Source organism: Patella vulgata, chromosome 3 (assembly GCF_932274485.2).
Source record: "Patella vulgata chromosome 3, xgPatVulg1.2, whole genome shotgun sequence".
Lineage (NCBI taxonomy): Eukaryota > Metazoa > Mollusca > Gastropoda > Patellidae > Patella > Patella vulgata.
This window is the reverse complement of record NC_065881.2, coordinates 75,458,637-75,473,141: the sequence shown is the minus strand read 5'-3', so window position 1 is coordinate 75,473,141 and position 14,505 is coordinate 75,458,637. Positions and strand designations below refer to the sequence as shown.

The window sequence follows — 14,505 nt, the reverse complement described above, 5'->3', positions numbered from 1 at the left end:
TCTATGCCCGCCTTCATTAGCTCAGTTTAGTAGGACGTTAAACCCCATTTCATTTCATTTCATTTAAACCCCATGTCTGATATCCGTCGTGTTACTGACCCCTTTACCTTTCCATAGTTTTACAGATAAGAAAATCAAGTTGCTCATAACGAAAGTGGTATTGTGAAATATAATGATAAAATTGATCCTATTAAAGCGACGTGTTAAAGCTGTTTATTTATAAAAGTTATATTGTGAAATATATTAACCCGTATACCCGGTAAAAGATATTGATGTACTCAAAAACTAAAACAGGCCACCTAATTCGTGCATATGGCCGTGAAAGTTATCTCATTATTGCGGTCGGGATTAATTAATTATAAGCCATATTTGGTAATGTCAGCCTTAAACATTGCGTAATATAACTGGATAGGATTGCAAAATATTACATTGGTTAAATTATTACCTATCCGAAAAATCAATCGCGCCATTGCTCAACACCATAAAATATGCACCACAGTGCGCCCCTTTTGGGTTGATGTTAGCCGCTGTCCGAACATTTGGTTTTCAAATCACTGACCTCCTATAAACGCTCAACGGGGTTTTGCACATTGGTTTCCATAAGTCAGTGGTGCAGGGCTTGGTCTACTCTGTGTTCGGAAAGGAGTGGAGGTGAGTGGGGGTTGTAATGCCGTGAAGGAAGTTCGCAGAATGCTGTATATGGATAAGGCTAGTCCTCTTACTCCATTAAACACAGTAGCATCTATCACGTTAACAAGTTTTCGGCAAATGGGAGGTAACACCGAAACGGATGGTCGAGAACTCTGAATATCGATAGCGACCTTCCTCTCGACCGTAATGTTTCGCATAAAAACCCTTATAAACTTTAGCCTCTATCGCGTTATCGAGTCACTTACTAACGGACCCCCGGACCAACGGACATGGTTGGCGATATAATTCTTCCACACTGAAATGACATGTGAGCGCATGGAAATTGCAAAGACAACAAATGGGTAGAATTTGAATAATAACAACGATCTATAAGTCCTTACATAGCAACCATTAATATTGATATCTTCTGTCTAGTGTTTCGTGTCATATCATCCACGGAGTCTGCATTGATTTTAAATGGAAATATTGTTTGATTTTAAATGCGATGATTGATGGTATGGCGACAATAATATGTTCGGCTTGTTTCAGTCAAGTATACCTAATAATGTAATATGAATGTATATAAATTGATTTACATTCAAACGTTTCTGTTTTTACTGTAATTTTTAATCAGTTAGGTTTGGCGAAATATGCCAGTATTCTCCATCGAATTTCAATCTCTAGCGTCTGGTTATTCCAGTCTACACCAATATTATTTATTGGGCTTGCTCTCCAGATAAGAATATAGCGTCACCGTTAGAATATGCCTAGCCTCGTTTTTCGAGCCCCTTATTACAAATAGCACTGAAACGCATCATGGTACACGATTCGTGTACCAATTGTAAAATGTTTATTTTGTTTTAAATATTGGATATTAGAAGGCCATCTTTTCCCGGTAAGATCACAACATCAATGTTGATTTAAACCGACAAATAAATCGTGTTTTCAATGTCGAAGATTTTGGATGATATTGAGTTAGAGACTTAGCTACTTTAAAATACAGATACTGTCCAGCATTTAAACTATATAGTATAAATAATGTAGCTTGGCACATTGCCCGTACCATTATCTGAAATAATGGTACGCCAACATCAAAGGATAACGTCACATCTTGTCTTGACAAATAACTTAAACATTGTGCAATATCTTTCGATATGATTGCAAAGTATTTACTCCGAGCGATATTAGTATTGTACTGATTGTGTATGTTAAACGCGCGTGGTAATTGTCCTTTGACATTAATAAAGAAACCCCTCCAACGTGTTCCACTTTCCTTATTCAAGGGACTAAGTATATATGACCAATCTGGGGTAAAGGTCACCCAATTGTTGTACAGTTCTATATCTAAAATGGAACCTGATTAAATTATTATACATAACAATTGGTTGGTGTTGACAATTTGAAAACACAGATATTTTGTCCAGATACTGAGTTTTTTTCACCTATTCATACCAATGTTAGATCACCTTCATAGTGATAACAAACAACGCTCCATGTAAACCAATGTAAACTTTAAATGGCAACAATTAAAATTAGAATTGATCTATTTGAATAATTTTTGTACCAAGATTAACCCGAGGACGACAAACTATATGGTCCACACGCTGACATGCATGTTAGTTGTCCCTAAAAGCAAAAGCATCACAATTCATCCCTGATTAACAATATAATATCAAAGATGGATTCGTTTAGTTGAAAATTTCGTTAGAACAAGAAATCATAAAAAAGACCGGTGTGGGTGGGCTGGAATTATGTGAGGCGACTGTCATTATTTCTTAACATAATCAAAAAGTAAGGAGATCTACCATTAAATGCATTTTGTTATTTGGATCTATTCACTTGGTTTGATATATATATATATTTTATTTTCATTTCTTTCAGTGCCTATTTTATTTTGTCTTGTTCACATGTTTGTCTTATCGGTTTTGGGTTGCGTCCTCCCGTAGTAGAGTTTTAGCCCGTGGTACTGTAGAATGTTCTCGTTGTTAGGCTTAGCTCCTGTTGATCAATACACTTGAGTGTATTTATTAAGTGTTATCCGAAATTATATCCGGATTATCACCCTTATTGTTAGATTTTTGACGTTCTAACTCATGGCACCAAATGGAAGATTATTGCCATTCAGGAGACATGTTTTCCGTGCTTGACGGAGTGGACTGTCAAGGGAAAACATGTCTAGTCGTTGGTGTACTCGTAAACGGAACATTGGCCGTTGAACTTCGATGAAAAGTAAACGGAATCACCGCTTTCCAGACAAAAAAATGTCCTCATCGGACACTTTATTGCCGACACGTCTGCATTAGTCAGGTTGGTGCAGGAATGTAAGCAGTTGATTGTCATATCACTAATTTAGATAAACCTCCCTACATTACGAACGGTAGAAATACGCCCATGATATGTCGGAGTTATCTTTCTTATGACGATTTCATAACCATATAAACTCTACTTTTAATATCAGGTATCTAATATACGTCAATAAGCAAAACGATAAAAATTGGGAAAGATGATAATTGATATCGTCAGTAAGGTATAAAATGACAGGTGACGTGAGATGAGGATATAAATCCTGATACAAGGTATAGTATACCTCAGTAGGTAAAATCACCTGAACAATAACAAATGGAGATAGTAAGTGTATAATTTGTATTTAACAACAATAGAGAAAACCCTTCTAGTAGAAGGCATTAATCTGTATTACTTCTGTTTTGTGATTTAACACAGTTTTCCTACAGATTGTGACACACGGATTGCTTGCTGATTCAAAACGATGCAATGTCCAAATTGCCATTTTTGTTCACTATATGATTTAAGACATAATGATTGCTGTTTGGGGTGGCAAATGAATGAATGTCACTGTGTTCATGCATACATAGTAGGAGAAGAAATGTAACTGTTAGATATGTCAAGTGTATAATAGAAGGCCGGCCTGGCTAGGCAATGCGTCTAGTCATTCTCGTGTATATCATTGACTATTAGAATAGTCGTATAGAGCCGCTGTCCGGGCTAAATGTTCCCCAAAGCGCTACCTGTACTTTGTAGTGGTGAAGTACAATTTAGTAATTTGTTATCTTTCATTTGATGAACATGTCATTTGGATATACGAGAAATTCTCAAAACCACACCCACCATTGTATATGTTGTATACCGACCTATGTCTAATCATGGTATGTTATGATCAAATGACTCGCGCGTAGGCCGTTGCTCTAGCTAAGAGTTACTCCAGGACAAGTAAAGAGCAAGGATTACGGGACGATAGCTGACCATATCTGTCCCATACTGAGTTTTTCGGTCCTCTTCCCACAACTAGACAGGTAGGCTAATCACCATTTTACAATAACTAGTCTTGCAAGTTGACAATTAACAGCCCGATAGGCTTTAATGTATAATACTGTGCTAAATAAATCTTCTGTTTATTTTCAGCCAGCCAGTATGTTGTTGTTACTTTCGGTTTTTATATCTCTGACATGTCAGTATGCTGACGCAGCTGGGGGTAGGTTTATAAATTTTTCACTCGTTTTTACATATATAAAATCACGTATATAAAATAACATGGATATTATTGTAAATCTAAATATACCATGATTAATACAGTATATTGGTTCTGACAATTATAATAAGTTATAATAACTATAGACGAGAAATTGTCTATGACGTCATCGCAGCCATCTTGGAATTGTGATGCTATATCACAAATTGATGCACCATTGTCTTAGGAACAAGCATGTCAAGTTTCATGTCGATCGTACATGGATTAACGAACAACAAACAACACAAAAATGATTACCGTTTGTAGATCAGTTCCTTGTCCATAAACAGGAACTTATTTTATCGTTGATTGGATACATTATTTTCGACAAATATGTGTGTTCAATCATCATATCCAATTCTACAGGGGCGTTATTTTTAGCAACATGGCGACGGAAATCTAATAGCCCCATTACTTATGCCAGGTTCCCACTATCACGATTGAAATCGTGATTTTAATCGTGGAGTAATCGTGGTGATTAGACCTTATCATTCATTGAGGTCAGTCGTAAAAATCTTGTTGACCGTATCGGAACGTATCCGAACGCGTGTTGTACGTAGAAGACCTCGGATTTAATAGGAACAATCGTATCGTAACGCATCGCACGACTATGGGAACCTAGCATTAAATCATCTTTCTTTTTCTCCAGCCGACAGTTTGAGATTAACAGGAGGCGGATCAAGGTATGGTTTTGTAGAAATGAACATTGGTGGGGTTTGGCGACCGGTTTGTCCTGGTGATAATTATAATCAGTACAACGATGGAGAAATACCGAGTATTATTTGTAAACAACTAGGATATGTATCTGGTATATATTATGATATGGGGATGAAGTCTACTGCTAACTCATGGTGGTACAATCAATTTGAAAAGGAGTCTTACATGGAACCTTCCGTTCCTAACTTGGATGCTTACGTTAAAGAAAGGTGGCTAAGCGTCACTGCAACAGGAGAGTTTTCTTATTGCCCTAGCTCCAGTATTGCTGTGCATTGCCGAGGAAAGGGTAAGCTACATTGTTCTAACATAGAGTAGAATCAGGTGTTCATACTCTGCCGTGTGTAATACTCATGTACTATGTAATTTGACGCTTTCGATCAAAATGGATACAACCATCTACAAAGGTCTCCACGGAATTTTCAAATTAAGAAACGAATGCGAATAATATTATTTTGTATGTAGTCCGCTTAAAAGTCATACGAAACTTATGCCTACAATTAAATCAGACACGGAGCTGGTTCACTGACCTTTTAATTCCTAAATCGACGAATTTAATCCAGATCACTAGTATACTTCGAAAATTTTGCGATGTATTTATTTTACTTCCATTTAATACAATTGAAAAAGTTTTTGTATGTATGGCTAGATGTAAAACGGATAACATCCATTCGGGACAGGGATCTATCCTTAAATTTCTCCATGTGAGAATGCTTATGAGTAAGCAAATCCTGCAGTATTACATTTTTATGTTACAGTATATCTAGAAAGTGCATCTGCAAACTCTGTTACCAAGGAGCGAGGATTTGGTTATGTTGTTGTCCAGATGCCTTCTGGACCTATGTACCTCGCAGACAGCGGGCTAGGGGATCTTGATGTAGGTGTGATTTGTAAGGAGCTTGGTTATGATGTCTCATATAAAATAAACCCAGATTCCACGACAGGATATTCAAGGAACTCTGATTATGGGATGTTGGTTAAGGACTATAACTGTGTTGGCACTGAAGCTTCACTACTCGACTGTCCTGCTGTTGATATGCAGCAAGGTGGCACTCATAAAACAGCTGTAGTTTCCTGTTCAATCACAAGTAAGAAATATTTTATTCATTCTATCTGAAATGAAACGAAAACATGAAATGAAATAAAATGGGGGTTTAGCGTCCTACATGTCTGCAACGACATATACTGTGCTATGAAAGACGTTTTGTCATGACAGCGACACTGTGCCCTACTACTATTTCGAATTAAAACTGCTAAGGGTTCTCTTAAGTACAGGCCAACTTATACACGAAACTTCAGTTTTTCGTCCCATTCAAACGACTAGACATTGTTCCACAGGCCTTCACAACTGGCAAGGCGAAATCACGCCGCAGTGGAACTTTATCGGTCAAATCCGGTAGCGGCCGGGAGCGAACCCATGACCTCTAGGTAATCCAGCTAGCGTCTTACTCTCTGAGCCTCATCGCGGGTTACGAAAACGAAGATCAATCAGTTCATTTGAGAAGATGATTTGTTTTCAAAATGTACCCGAGGCTTCTGAATTTCTTGATCAAAAAATAAACGTTAAATCTAATTATAAACTGAAACATAATCATCACAGTGAAAATGAAATAACATTGTTCATCTAGATACAGTCACAATTGACTAAAGAGAATATTTTTCCATTTACAGATACAATAGCAGATTATACGGTACGTTTGGCAACCAACAATGTGGTTGAAATCCACCACCAGAGCACATGGGGAATCATCTGCGATGAAACGTTTAGTAAAACCGACGCCAAAGTCATTTGTGCCTCTTTAGGGTCCGATGGTTCTGAGATATTGACAGTTAATTTACAGGAATTATACACAGTATGGATTACGAACTTAAATTGTGGTGATTCGAATAGATCCCCAGCTGCTTGCCCCGTGACTTTGTGGACAGTCAATGATAATATCTGTTCATCTATAGCTGCTGTTAGATGTTATGATCAAAATAAAGGTGAGTGCCAAAAGTCGACGGTGTATTTCAACTGAATATTTCATCCTGAATTAGGCGTATTATACATCAGGTTTAACTATAAATGTAGATCTTTGAAAGATTATTAATTCATGTTGAGGTATAGTGTCACCACCTGAGTCCGTCTCGATTCGGTCCGTATGCAGGTTTGAGTACTTTATCTTATTTAAAATAATTTCATTGGGTATTCTGAAAGATCCCTATATTCCCAGTTTAAATCCAAGTTTATGAAAGCTCGTGAACGCGCTACAAGACAGTCTCCCCAATGGAAGTTTGGCGGGATTTTGTAGTTGTTCATCTGTTAATAATGAATTTGATTACATCGATATAGTATAGGCTTTGCAAATTTTTGAAGGCATAAGAAAAGAACACCATAGAATTTCAAAGTTTCATGATCTGTATGGTGTCTGAAATTGCTAGTCCATTAAGGGACAAATGTTAAAAAATCACCCCATTCAGAATGCCTGTACGGATTTCTTGACCTTTGGTAGGAGTTTGTTAAAATGAAATGGTTAGATCCAATAGGGCCTGTGACACACCATGTCCCAGCAACAAAATACTTCGGTCATTATGAGACAAACAATATGTTAATGTTTACCTCTATGGTTACATGCGCAATACGAGGTTGGCAGATTTTTCCCGGACTCTGGTCATCTGTCCACAGTTCCAACTGTCAAGGAGACGTTTACGCCATTCAAATGTCTGCTAGTGCATTTTTCTCAGCACAAATATTGAACGAACACCATTTAGAATTGAACATGTAAACTCCATGTTTTAGTACATGGAGATCGTAAGTTGTATGTATAAGGGAGGTAACAGTTTGAGCGTGACGTAACATTTAATTTCTTCAAATTGTACTGTCATGTTTATCTAAACAGATGGCGTTTATGGTTTTGTAAATGGAGGAGGAAATATTCTTGGTAACCATTTCGTGGAAAGAAGTAGTGAGAACCAGAAAGGCCTGCTTGTTGTTGATGATATCAACCAGAATGCTGTTTGTGTTAATCTCGGGTATAAAGGTGGGAGTATGTACGATTTACCCAGTCCTGGATTGCTACCAACTAACCAAGCGTATTGGACAGCTACAGCAAAAGATGATTCTTCATTTTCATCCATAGAAAGTTCTGTTAATAATGATTGGCAGCGCGTAACCGGAAAGGTGTTGGATAATCTGAAGATGACAGTCTGCTACAACACAGGTTGTTAATCTCAATCTATCATTTATTTTAGTTAATGCCATTACTATGAAATATTGTAGCGCAAAGAATAAACAAGCACCGCCTTACTATATACAAGAAACCAAGTATGACGTCATCGCAGCCATTTTGGAATTTTGACGGCATATCAAAAATTGAAGTCAGTCAATCAATCGATGTGCTATTGTCTAGGTATAAGCATACGAAGTCCATCAGTACCTGAATTGGCAAGCCATAGGCCCTTTTCGAATTGCCTGCTCCTGGTCCAGAAATACCATCACAAAAGGTTTTATTTTTTTATCAAAAATGTTTAAAGTATATATGAATCTATAACATGTATATAATATTGTGGTGTTTTATATTTGACAGCTTACCTACAAGGGAACGGTTATGCCGGTTTAGTTAAGTATATAGTGAACGGAAACCAAGTACTGATAAATAACGCGTCATTAAACCAGGTCGAAATCAATCTCATCTGCTCACACTTGGGATTTAGTATAGGTGGCAGTACTGTACCCGCAACGATGTTTAAGTCAGATTATGATAATGGTGATATATATGACCTGAACTGTGACCAGACGCCTACGAATTTAAGCACCTGCATCACGACTCGAGTTACTGATACAACGAACATCAATGTTGCTGCAATTTCTTGTCGACTCGATAACGCATTACCAGGTAAGATAATCACATAGTATCGATCCTTAGCAGCAACTAGATAGTACAATACTGTCATTATAGTTTAATGGAGTGTTTTGCTCACTTCAACCAGGTGCTTATGGAGTGTTTTGCTCACTTCAACTCAGTGCTTTATCGAGTGTTTTGCTCACTTCAACCCAGTCCTTATGGAGTGTTTTGCTCACTTCGACCCAGTGCCTATCGAGTGTTTTGTTCACTTCAACCCAGGTCTTATCGGGTGTATTTCTCACGTCAACCCAGGGCTCATGGGGTGTTTTTCTTACTTTAACCCAGTGCATATGGGTTGTTATTATCACTTCTACTCAGTACGATTGCAGACTTCAACATTGTGAGGCTTAGCTCACAAACCAGGGTGGGGGGGGGGCTGTATTTGATCCCAGTGTCGTTCATGAAAGTTACTCCACCCTCCCTGGATTTTCTGCATTCATTAGTCCCATATTGTAGCCGTCGAATCAATATTAAAGGACAATCAAATAAATATACAACAATAAAGTAGCAGATGTCATTATATTCTAGGCCGTCGAATTCAATAAATACGAATCCTTAAATTAGGGCAATGATAAGCACATTAAAGATACCCAGAATTTGGAAATATTAATACGTCGGCAGCAATATTTAACAGGTGACAAAAAAAATGAACCTACAATGGTTACTGTCTGCTTAAAACTAACTATTTTCAGATACTTATATTATAAATAAAGCCTTAATATTTCAGTTGGAGACATGGGTGTTTTCTTAAACAAAAAGGGTATTGTTCATGTAAACAAAGATGAATTACCAGGAAGAATATGCAACAGTGATAGTTGGAATGATAAAGCGGCATCCGTCGTGTGTAAACAGCTAGGATTTGATACAGCTATACTCTCCACAGAACGTACCGAATACAACAATGGGAATCCTCCCGTTTGGTTTAAATCTGTCACATGCCAGGGAACAGAATCGTCCATAAAAGACTGCACGTTGGTTCCTAGTTCTGAGACCGATCAAAATTGCGAAAAGGTTGCAGCAGTAATGTGCTATAACATGGCTGACAGTACGTTCCAGTTTTTTTTTAAAATTTTTTTAGCTTAAATCGAAAATATAAAAAGGAAGATGTTTTTATTAAATTGTTAACTGTACATTATGATTAAATAAAATTATCTCTAAAACTCTACCGAAATCATCCTCAACAAACGAATAATTGTTTTCTAGAGGCAACATTTAGTTTGGTGGATGGAAATTCTAGATTTGGTAGAGTAAAGATAACACGGGATGGTAAAGAGGGGTTCTTGTGTTTGGCTAAAATGGATGAAGAAGAAGCTGCTACTATCTGTAAGGAACTAGGATTCCAAGACGGTGACGAATGGTCCATGGCGCCTGTAGTGGCAGCCGGCACCTCTTGGTGGTCAGTTTCTACTAATTGTGGTGGTGATTCAGAAGTCATTGAAAGTTGTGAAGGACAAAATTGGGAATATGTGACACCTTCAAACCCTTCTATCAGCGACTGCTCCTGGAAAACAGCTGCTGTTTATTGTTACAGTAGAGGTATTTGAGCTAAATGTAATACGCATAATAGCTTTCAAACATTTCCACATGTTTGGCCGTATGTATAGCTTCAACTGAATTTTAACAATTGTTTCCATATTATTTTGCATTTTCTAACTGTAGTGTATGCGCTATATATATTCAAATAAACAAGACTTTAAATATATAATCGTTTTAAAGAACGTAATTACGTATATATAAAATCGACAGAGGACACTAATATAGATATTTTATTGGAAATCAGACTTGACGTCATAATTATTATTCTATATAATTATTTCCTTCTAGTCCGTTTGGAAACTGCACCGTATCTATCCTACGGAGTTGTGAGAAACTCGCTAACCAAAGCCAGATTTAGCTCTAACTCATTTGGTGAAAAGGAAGCTACGATTGGATGTAAAGAAATGGGATTCCCCAAAGGAGGTAAAGTGTTTCCCTCAGGAACCTTCAAGAAATCAAAGACACCCATTGCAATTCGTTGTGCTGGTACTGAACAGTCTTTATTGGATTGTCCTGTGATTAATGAAGTAACTGATAAGAATTTGTTTGCTTCTGTTTCTTGTATTACGGATGAAGTTGTTCCAGGTAAGTACACTGAATTCAGTGTTTCAAAACTCATAATACTGAAATAAAGCTTAACTTTTTAGCATTTTAGTAATTGATTTTAAGAAGAATGGTTTAGGTGTTCCACAATTTAAAGAATTATAATTTATGATCACTGCACAAATAATCGAAATTATTATGAAGTTCATCCATTAATACAAAATTAAATACAATATTTTTAATGATTTCTTTTTAATTACATAGCTGAAGGTTCAATGAAAATTAACGATGATTATCGATTGCTGATTGTGAGAAACGGTGTTTGGGGCGGCCTTTGTGCTGAAAGCTGGACAGCCAACGATGCTGCAGTTGTGTGTCAGCAACTCACAGGATCCGGAGGCAAGGCAACAAAGCGCGGGAAGTCAGATGTGAAATATACCACATTTAAGGAACCTTGGACATGCAGTGGTAACGAGAGTAGATTAACTGATTGTGATGTGGATTCATCAGCAATAGATCAAGCTTGTGATGACTATGCTGCTGTGTATTGTGATAATCAACAAGTTACAGGTTAAACACAATTTCCTTATTTAGCACTCCTGTTTTATGTTTAATCCGTCAAATGCTATTTAAATACCTTCAAATGAAATACCTGATATTTAATGTAAGCTAACTATGGTTAATAGTCTAGTACTTTCAGCATACTCGGTCACAAACATCAGAGCAACATCTCTTTTTCAGCAACCCTTTCGTTTTGAATTTACCAGTTACTTGAAGCCACATAGTTGAATTCACCATTTCTTTCAGCCTAACAATGTTTCCTGTAACCTTGTGTGGCAAACAAAGATAAAACAAATCATTGGAATTGATTAAGAACACGTTTATTATATTTCATACCTAGAATGTCAAACAATAATTTGAACCATGTAGCCCAGTACCTCAGTTGACAAATACAAATATCAGTTGTCGATCTAGAACAGTTAATACCACTTCTGCGGTTTCTTGTCCTTATATATTTAAATAATTTATTGCAAAATAACTAATTTTACAACCAGTAACTACCAGATAACTCACTTGAATTTTAATGCTGTTTTTCTAGCTGTCGATAAAATGGTATATAGCTTGCCACCAGGAGTCGTAATCAATCAACCGACTAGTAGCAGTCCAGCACCAGGTACCTTATCTTCTATATTTACCTCAAATGGACCTCCTGAAACGCTGCACCTCATTTATTTATGTAGTTTGAGCTTCTCTTGTAAAGTGGATCTTGCAGTCCATGTTTTATCTGTAAAATGATCTCAGTAACCCCTCTTAACCTTGTTTTATAACAAATTGGCGGGCATCTTTGATTATATGGATCAGTTGATATTAGTTTACTATTTGAAATTAATGACATTCCATTTCATTTCACATGTATTTACCTACGTTTTCATGCATTCCAGGGTCTAATGACGGCAATGGCGCAAATCCAACACGAACAGGTAATCGCTATTCACTGAGAACTAAAGCTTCTGCTTTTAATATTATTTAGATGTTCATTTTTTCAATTTCATTTCACTGGTATTAAGATACATTATCGTACATCCCAGTCGCGAGTACACCAGTCTCAAATGTACCAGTCACTAATACCGCAGCCTCTAATGTACCAGTCACTATTATCCCAGTATCTAATGTACCTTTGACTATTAACCCAGTCTCTAGTTTGAGCTTCTCTTGTAAAGTGGATCTTGCAGTCCATGTTTTATCTGTAAAATGATCTCAGTAACCCCTCTTAACCTTGTTTTATAACAAATTGGCGGGCATCTTTGATTATATGGATCAGTTGATATTAGTTTACTATTTGAAATTAATGACATTCCATTTCATTTCACATGTATTTACCTACGTTTTCATACATTCCAGGGTCTAATGACGGCAATGGCGCAAATCCAACACGAACAGGTAATCGCTATTCACTGAGAACTAAAGCTTCTGCTTTTAATATTATTTAGATGTTCATTTTTTCAATTTCATTTCACTCGTATTAAGATACATTATCTTACATCCCAGTCGCGAGTACACCAGTCTCAAATGTACCAGTCACTAATACCGCAGCCTCTAATGTACCAGTCACTATTATCCCAGTATCTAATGTACCTTTGACTATTAACCCAGTCTCTAATCTACCAGTCACTACTATCCCAGTCTCTAATGTACAAGTCACTAATACCCCAGTCTCTAATGTACCAGTCACTATTATCCTAGTAACTAATGTATCAGTCACTGTTACCCCAGTCTCTAATGTACCAGATACTAGTATACCAGCTGCTGATCCAAAAGGACGACGTGCTGTGAGTTCAATGGTGTAAATCCAACGAGAGCATGTACCTACTAATTACTTGGAAATGGCTTCCGATTTTAATATTATTTTGCTGGTCATTTTCCTTTTCTTTTGTATGTTTTTACAACATCGTTCTAACGTCTTAGCAGATTTACGAATGTTCGTACACGATTGGGTAGAAGCTTTCGTTTAAGTTTTGGATATTTCTGAAATCATATCAACTTGTCCAATATTGTAGTTGTGAATATAACCACCCTTCTACCCTGGTTGGAACGAACTAAATATATGTGTACTACGTTTACACGTTTTAACGTACAAATATCGGTATGGTCCGTCTCGCAACCGCAAGTCACCTATAAATCTATTTTAATATGTGGTTCTGTTATACTGTAACGGCACGCCACATTAAAATCATATTTGGTGGCTAGGAGAGTAAAGCCTTGTTATGGATCCTTGTGTTGGCCAATAAAGCTCCTGTATATTATTCGGCGTGTTTTTCTTGGCATTGATGCCGGACGTATGACTTGGCAACAAACAGCCTCTAGTTGTCCGAATACGACGACAAACCCTCAGGGCATGATGTTTCTCATAGCACACAGCATGGCGTATGTCTTTCTTCATTAGCCCGAATGGATAAGAACAACAGGATGTTAAACCCCGTTTCAATTGCTATCTAATTGTATTGTCCTTGTAGTTATATTATCCCACTCGATTAATTGAAGAAAATATGTTGTATGATTCTGTGTTTCAGCTACAGGATTCTGGTTTATGACGATGATGATGGTGACGATAATGACATATCTCCAGAAATATATTTTGTTATAGTTAAATTTTTTTTTTATAAAAGTATGTCCGTGTGCGTTATGTGTATTCTGTTTATTGTAAGGCAATTTGTTGTATTTTAAATAAACAGTAGGACGTTAAACCCCATTTCATTTCATTTCATTTTTGTATTTTAAATAATTTAATTTGTTGGATATAAATATTGTAACATTTCTAGTATGAATAATCCGTTAATCTTATAAAGAATCGATGATATATACCTCACCGAAAGATACTCTTCATTTTGGATTGTTCTTAAAAACGATAAGAGAACATATATAAACCAGTGATTGCTTTCCATATAATTTGTGTTGTCTTTCTTTATGTTTAATCGCTAATAACGCCACTAGACTCAATGACATGCCTCATTATCAAAAGCGCTCGCGTTAGACCCCCTCCCCCTCCATGGTATACAACTAATAAATCCTACTATAAGAAGTTGACTCACTAACCAAGGAGTTCCGTTTCCGATCCAGATGTCGATCCAGAAAGTTGCTCGGGGTTTTTAAGCCTGTGGGACGGAGGGTCTT

At 36.9% G+C, this 14,505-nt stretch overlaps 1 protein-coding gene across 5 annotated transcripts; it reads left to right on the top strand.

Moving 5' to 3' along the window:
* The first annotated feature begins 3,076 nt into the window (after positions 1-3,076).
* On the top strand, positions 3,077-14,012 carry LOC126816653 (scavenger receptor cysteine-rich domain superfamily protein). Of its 5 annotated transcripts, none has more exons than XM_056099904.1 (15): positions 3,077-3,206; positions 4,051-4,120; positions 4,806-5,159; positions 5,629-5,958; positions 6,542-6,853; positions 7,750-8,070; positions 8,437-8,745; positions 9,482-9,799; positions 9,958-10,290; positions 10,579-10,875; positions 11,098-11,403; positions 11,933-12,007; positions 12,276-12,314; positions 12,736-12,774; positions 13,905-14,012. In XM_056099904.1, the coding sequence occupies exons 2-15, from the start codon at positions 4,060-4,062 to the stop codon at positions 13,976-13,978; spliced, it is 3,168 nt and encodes a 1,055-aa protein (XP_055955879.1). In that variant the 5' UTR covers positions 3,077-3,206; positions 4,051-4,059; the 3' UTR covers positions 13,979-14,012. The 5 variants fall into 5 exon arrangements, with proteins under 5 accessions (XP_055955879.1, XP_050399319.1, XP_050399323.1 ...); XM_050543362.2 differs by having other exon boundaries at positions 3,140-3,258; XM_056099903.1 differs by lacking the exon at positions 3,077-3,206 and adding an exon at positions 3,556-3,941.
* Positions 14,013-14,505: the final 493 nt, after the last annotated feature.

What these genes read in the sequence shown, in the direction of transcription:
- LOC126816653 (XM_050543362.2), top strand. An exon ending in AGTTTCCTGTTCAATCACAA is followed by an intron (nt 5,959 to 6,541) that starts GTAAGAAATATT and finishes TTCCATTTACAG; the next exon opens with ATACAATAGCAGATTATACG. An exon ending in TGATAATCAACAAGTTACAG is followed by an intron (nt 11,404 to 11,932) that starts GTTAAACACAAT and finishes CTGTTTTTCTAG; the next exon opens with CTGTCGATAAAATGGTATAT.